The 7,389-nt window shown below is 32.7% G+C and overlaps 1 protein-coding gene across 1 annotated transcript; it reads left to right on the top strand.

Annotated features, from left to right (window-relative positions):
• The first annotated feature begins 546 nt into the window (after positions 1–546).
• atpaf2 (ATP synthase mitochondrial F1 complex assembly factor 2) lies at positions 547–5,266 on the top strand. The gene is made up of 8 exons (XM_056469245.1): positions 547–941; positions 1,095–1,139; positions 1,246–1,394; positions 4,083–4,180; positions 4,268–4,348; positions 4,449–4,561; positions 4,648–4,763; positions 4,845–5,266. The coding sequence occupies exons 1-8, from the start codon at positions 809–811 to the stop codon at positions 4,980–4,982; spliced, it is 873 nt and encodes a 290-aa protein (XP_056325220.1). The 5' UTR covers positions 547–808; the 3' UTR covers positions 4,983–5,266.
• Positions 5,267–7,389: the final 2,123 nt, after the last annotated feature.

Here is a 7,389-nt window from a genome sequence, read left to right as displayed (position 1 = left end):
CATGTTCTCCCCGTGTTCATGTGGGTTTCCTCCGGGTGCTCCGGTTTCCCCCACAAGTCCAAAGACATGCAGTACAGGTGAATTGGGTAAGCTAAAATTGTAGTGTGAAGGAGTGTGTATGAGTGTTTCCCAGTGATGAGTTGCAGCTGGAAGGGCATCCGCTGCATTAAACTTGTGCTGGATAAGTTGGCGGTTCATTCCGCTGTGGCAACCCCAGATTAATAAATGGACTAAGCCGAAAAGAAAATGAATTAAAAAAATGAAGGAATGAATGAATAACGTATTGTAGGCTATTAAATATTTAATAATCGTTTAATTATTATGTTGTTTTATCAATTTGTTTATTTTTTATTTTGTATTATAATGTGTTATAATTATTTTAAAACAATATTGAATTATTTTAATTTTTTCAATATTCAATTGCTCTTTTTAATTATTAAAAAGAAAATATTTTTATACGGATTTTCGAAATGTTGGACTTTTATCATAGATATTTATTTATGAACCTTTATTATGAATTATCCTCCATGGGGCTTCCTGTTTAGGTCATCATCAGTCAACTTCACGGCACGCTATTTTCACTTTGCCGTATGTCTTTAAATCCCTTCAAGAATATTTTCTTTAATGGTTGAGTTTATCTCAGATATACTCAATTCTTTATTTTATATTATTAACAGATTAATAATAATATGTTAAATTACATATAAAGCCAGATCCAGCTTTTTAACCTTGACTGAATGGCTATTCACATTTGAACTGTCACGTTAATACCAATACAAACATACGTTACACACATAACGTTTAAAATATGCTACGAAATATTTGTCGGTATCACACACAGTTTGGTAAGGCAGTTTGGCCGTTTTCATTTTCACACGTGAAGCATGTTCCCAGTTTATTAGCACAGCTACAAAAGGCAAAATATGGCAGTGCTACAACAGGTAAGTTATAAAAAGTATATATATATATATATATATATATATATATATATATATATATATATATATATATATATATACATACACACACAATGTTTTTATATAATATGATAAACAAATATATTAATATCTTTGTGCTTGCATTGTGTTTTGCAGAGAGGAAAAAGTTCTACGAGACTGTGTCTATAACTCAAGGTGAAGGTGGGCATCATCGATGGATATAGCAGCATCTTTACCTTAAAAGAAACATGTTTTCAATGAAGAAGAGGGTTTGCTTATGTGAAAACACTGTTTTTCTTGTTTGTAGGTGGCTTATTCGAAATAAACCTTGACAAGAGAAAGCTGAAGACTCCAAGTGGAAAACTGTTCACAGTTCCCAATGAAGCTCTTGCCATCGCTGTTGCAAATGAGTGGGACGTTCAGAAGGACACACTGAAGTTTTACACTATGCACTTGGTAGGATATTATTATTGAATATATTTAGGTTTCCCAAGTTCTATATTTGAAAGTTTTATTCTGCAACAGTACATTCAAATTTATCTGCATACATATAAATAGTAGTAGTATGCAACAAATCTTTTTACACACTCTTCAGAACTGAAACTGGCAGCATTACAAGTCTACAAGACTAGTAGTTTTATTTATACCCCAAATCTGTACTTATTTAAGTGTTTCTTTTTTTAATTTCCCCGCTGCTTCTGCTAGGAGCAATCTGCAGCAGAACTTAAAGCTTAGTTCTTTCATTCCATTTTTATCTTTTAAAAATTCTATTCAGTTAAAGGGATAGTTCAGCCAAAAATTACAATTCTGTCAAAAGTTACCCTCATGTTCAAAGACTGTAAAAAGCTCATGTTGTTCCAATACCCTGCGACTTTAATTCATCTTTGAAACACAGATTAAGATATTTTGGATGGAATATGAGAGCTCCCTCACCCTAAATATAGACAGCAATGTACTTTGGTGCACAAATAAAACCAAAATAATTACTTTATTCAATGGTTTATCACCCCATTAGCTATGTTTCCATCCACTTATTTTTATGGTCATTTTGGATATGCACATAAAAAATGGTTGATGGAGACGCCAAGATGCACAAAATTTTTGAAAATTTGCATTAAAAAACGTATACACATAAATGAGTAGGATTAACTTTTTACAAAAAAAAAAGTCATGGGATTTTGTTATAAGAGATAATGTGATGAATAAAATGTGTGTGAATGAATAAACCAGCAGGCTGAGCACATTGTAAAACATCTGAATTGTTGTTTTGGTCATTCTAAAACGCCTTAACCATTGCAGTATTAGTGTTATTATATTATTAATGACCTCCAAAACTGTCAAGAGCGTCTGTGCTCCATGTCTTACGCCTTCAAATGCCACCACGTGTTCATTGCGTGTCGGCATCTTCTGAAGCGCAAGTCATTTATTAAATAAAGAAAAGATTCACATAGCTTCTCCTAGCGCAGCAAATTCCGTTTATACTGTTGATATTTAATGCAAGTAAATCAGAAAGTGACTATTTTGTTCTCTTTGACCTGTTGGATAAAAACGCTGCTTTGTTTACACGTCTTTTATGCGATATTCCAGTTTTGCGCATAAAATTCACATTTTTTGATGGAAACAGCTATTGTCAGTATATAGCGTGCATTCGAGATACTGTATATGGCAGCAGCATGACCAAATGTGACACCCATAAAGAGAACAGCGCTCTTGTAAATGTGAGCCCTATACTGACACTGAGAAGAAACTGTTAATAACAGACTGTTAATTCTAACAGAAACTGTTAGAAAATAAAATCATTATTTTCGTTTCATGCATGCACAAAAGTATTTTTGCAGCTTGATAATATTCTGATTAAACCACAAGAGGCATATAGTATGACTTGACTTTTGACAATGTTTTGGTATTTTTGAACTTTGAACAAGTCAGGACTGTTTCAGTCTCTGAAGAATCTGGAGGGTCTATGGATTTCATCTAAAATAGTTTAATTTGTGTTCTGTAGAGGATTGATTGATTGATTGATTGATTGATTGATTAATAACTAGGTATATCAGTGATATTTTTGTGGCCGTATCAATATTTGCTTATAAATGCTATTTTAATATCGTTATCGACCCAACAATAAATTAGCTCGATATCTTTAAGCTGATTCACTATTATGTGTGTTCACTATTATGTGTTTTTCTTTGGTTTTTGCAATCATGCAGAAATATTTGTAAAATAGTATTTTATATTTATTGGCCTATGTATTTGCTATCGGCCTCCAATGGCGTATATGCACAGCCAGTGCTTTTTAGACAATGAAAAACTTCCAGTGAAAGCCTAATGTAATTATTTTCAATTTCATAAGGTTCCTTTTACAGCATTGATGCATCGATTACAATGCAATCAGTTAAATAGACTTAAGCATTCATTCAGTTTATCACACATCAAACGAGCATCGTCAGGTTCAGCAGGCTAGCGCAGAAACTCCATTGAATATACTGGGGTAAAATAAAGTCATATTTTAAAGACATGGCGGTGGGAAATGTAATTTAAGGCAGTGCTGCTTGTCTGGTCTGAGACCCACAGTATCTATCTGGCAGTGAAGATCACTGATTTTTAAAGAAATCAGATCTTAAACATGGCAGTTTTATAATGGAAAGACAGTTCACTGAAAGCACTGAGGCTGTCTGGTTGAAAATAAAGGTCAGTATGCATATACCCCTTTCTAAATAGTTATCGGTTATTGGTGTCAAATTCCAAATGGTTTATCACTATTAATAACATAATTTTCAACTAGTAAAAGATATTTGTATTTGCTGCTAGTGTTTCTTTTGTTTTGTATGTTATTATTTGCATTTTTCTTTTTCTACTTGTGTATCCTTACTCTTTAGTACCTGCTTTTATGCTGCCTCTACACCAGGTCGTCATTGTGAGATGAGAATTGTATATATAAATTGACTTACCTGATTAAATAAAGATTGTTATTGTTATATACTAATAGGTGATGTATCCAAAACATTGTCACAAGTACATGTACAATAAATGTGTGTATACTTTGATAGTACATTCATTCCAAGTATGATATGGATATAGTTCCTAAAAACATTCATAATAATGAACGAATAGCAGAATTTATAAGTCTTATTTCCGTCCCTACAGACCACCCTTTGTAACACCGCTCTTGATAATCCAACACAAAGGACGAAAGAACAGATGATCTCTGCTGCTCTAAAGTTTTTGGAAACAGACACTATCTGGTATGCTTACTAATTGGTATAGTATTTCCTTCATGCATCTGCTGATGGTTTTAAGATTTCATTATATCAGTTGTACCTCTCTTGTAGTTACAGAGTAGAAGAACCTCCAGGCCTTGTGGAACTTCAGACAAATGAATGGGACCCTGTGATGAACTGGATTGAACAAAGGTGAAATTTACAGATTTTTAGTCAGAGTTTTGATAATGTCATATTACAAAACATAGTTACAACATACTCATATATAAGAATGTACTGTTGTTTTTTGTAGATATAATGTAGTCATTGGCTCGTCTGCCAGTATAATGGGCCCTCAAATCTCAGAAGAGACTAAAGAGACATTTCATCAACACCTTAATTCCTTCAACTTTTGGTCTCTGACAGGTACGTTGGTTCTTTGCATCTTATGTAAATGGGCTAGTTTACAATAGAGTTTGCATCTTATGTGAATGTGCTTGATTTTTCCTCAGGGCTTGAGTTTGTTATCAATCAGCTGAAGTCGCTGGTTTTGTCCTTTGCGCTGATTGACAGACACCTAAATGTTGAAGAAGCGGTTCTGCTGTCCAGACTTGAGGAAGAATACCAGGTATGGTTGATTATATTACTTTATATTTGATACCATTTTATTCCTGTAGTAATGATTACTGTACATTGTGTTCTGTCTTAGATCCGGAGCTGGGGAAATGTGGAGTGGGTCCATGATTATGACATGTATGAGCTGCGAGCACGAACGGCTGCTGGTGCTTTGTTTGTGCATCTGTCGTCTGAAAAAACGTCTGTCAAGAAAAAAATCTTACAAGACTGATAAGGCCAAAAATAGACTATGTGGGACTGAAAAAATTGGTAATTTTGATATGTTTTTGTTTTTACAGTGACACCAGTTATCTAACCAGTAGTTATGTTTTGAGAAATAATACAGATTCCAAAGGTCATGATATGTATTTATAGTGTCAACAGCTGTCACGTGGAAACACTGTCAATGCTAAAACCCAGTATTTCAATCTCAAAGCTGTGAACGGTTCAGCTGATACAGTATGTTGGGGGAAAAGAAAGAAACATTTTAATAAATTGTATGTAAATGTAAAAACATCTAATTGTCAACTACTTTTTTTTTTTTTTTTACACACAATATGAGGGTGACCTATAAAATAGGGTGACCAGATGTGTCTTTTTTTCCTGAGATAGTACTAGATTTCTGCTCCATTTTTAGTCTTCTATTTAAAAAAAAAAAGATAAAAATTGTCCCTCATTTAACTTTTCCTAAAAATTCCCAATTGCTGAGCATTAGTAAAGTTGTCTGTCACATAAAAAAATAAGATAAATCAATTGTAGCCAAACAAGTCATAGTTTATTTTAAGGAATAGAATGACTATATTATACAGTTCTATATTGAACAAGTTGTAGTTAGTGAAGGCAGGGCCTGTGCTGTCAGGTTAGTTCTTGTGTCAGTGATTTACTATAGTTATAGCAATTCAAAAACCTGAATGATCAAATAATCTCATATAAACATCAATTAATCTGTAAAACATCTTATTAATAAACTTTGACACCTCATCCATTACATTTAACCTACGAAAGTGAGTCAGAATGTATCCAAAACACATTAGCTAGCAGGGACAAGATAATATATATTTATACTTCCCATTCAGCATTCCACTCTAAAAAATCTGGTAAAACTGGCCAGAAGTAATTTTAAAAAATGTTGTAAATTGTACTCCTCGTCAGGCCATCAGATATATAGTTTTGTTTTCTTCAGTACAAAATTAAAGATGATTTTCAGCTAAAACTGGTGATTTATAACAAGCAAGTTAATGGTTACATTTTAGGAGTAAAAAAAACAACAACATATAGGCAAAACTAGTGGTGGGGAAATTTACTTTAGAAAGTAATGCATTACAATATTGACTCCTTAAAAAAGCAACTAGTTGCATTACTAAGTTACTTTTTATGGTAAATAATCTGTTACGTTACTTTTTGTTATTTACTTTTTATTACCTGGCTGAGACTTGATCTTTTTCAGAACTTGTTTTTTTTTTTCTTTCTTACATCTCAATTTACCTTTAAAAAATTTACACATTAAAAAATTATATTTTAGGATAATGTTATTACACAGAGCTCTACATGTCGTATATACACACTGTAAATCCCAACAGTCAACTTCATCAAATGAAATGAATGTAGTTAACTCAAAATTTATTAAAAGTTAATTCTACTCATTTGAAAAGAGTTTTAAACTCAGTGTTGAAGGTAATGAGTTAATTAAATACCTCATTACTTCAACTTAAATGGAGTAAGTTCACAGTACTCATATAGATTAATTTTTGAACTTCCAAGCAGTTTCCTTTAATGGTGTGAGTTTTACAGTTCTCAGTTGGTTTGAGTTCTCATTTATTGGGTTTTACTTTGCTCAAATTGCTTTGTTTACTCAAATGGATTAAGTTCACAGTACTCATTAGGATTAGTTTTTGAACTTAAATGGTTTATTGTAATTGGGTTCCTCAAATGGTTTGAGTTACCTTAACTTTTTGGGTTTTACGGTGCAGATTATTGCAAGTTTAAAGCAATGTATTGCTAAAGCAACGTGTTGCTACTTTTGTATTATTTGTCTTAAGTAAAATCACTGTCTGATGAGACAATCCCCTTTTTTCTTTCCTTCAATGCATTTAAAATAATGAACACATTCTCTCATTTACTGCGTGATTCACGGTGACTACTTTAATTTAAATTCAAGAATTTTTAAAAAGTTAATTAAATTAAAAAGTAACTAAAATTTTGTCACTTTAAGTAATTCATTACTTTACTCTTACTTAGAAATGTAATATTATTATGTAACACTGGGCAAAACTAAATTGATGCCTGTGGCTCCTGATTATGAAGTGGTGTTATAACTGCCGAATCATAAAGGAACAAACAGTTAGCTTAAAATCCTTAATGTCCAGCTAAAAACCTCACATCGTGAATGGTTTGAGAGTGAGTAAATTATCCAGACGTTTTCATTTTGGCTAAACTCTCCCTTTGAGATCAAAGTCACATTAAAACATTTGTTGATTTAAGTGCATAGTCTGAACTACAATCTTATCCATTACGTAAACACTGTATGTCATAAAATATCAAACCTACCTGCGATAATAAAGCAAAGTCACGTCGACGGAATCACTACTGTCCCTTTAATTGGCTGGCGTGTCATTCCAGTGACATACTGTGTGTTTGGC

The sequence above is a fragment of the Danio aesculapii genome, chromosome 12 (assembly GCF_903798145.1).
Source record: "Danio aesculapii chromosome 12, fDanAes4.1, whole genome shotgun sequence".
Classification (NCBI taxonomy): Eukaryota; Metazoa; Chordata; class Actinopteri; order Cypriniformes; family Danionidae; genus Danio; species Danio aesculapii.
Note: the sequence above shows the minus strand (reverse complement) of the source record. Positions and strands in the feature narration are given on the sequence as shown.

Excerpts from the sequence above, each read along its gene's own strand:
- atpaf2 (XM_056469245.1), top strand. The coding sequence starts at position 809 with ATGCTACGAAATATTTGTCGGTATCACACACAGTTTGGTAAGGCAGTT. Across the intron at positions 942-1,094 it reads ATATGGCAGTGCTACAACAG|AGAGGAAAAAGTTCTACGAG; the intron begins GTAAGTTATAAA and ends TGTGTTTTGCAG. Across the intron at positions 4,181-4,267 it reads TTGGAAACAGACACTATCTG|TTACAGAGTAGAAGAACCTC; the intron begins GTATGCTTACTA and ends CCTCTCTTGTAG.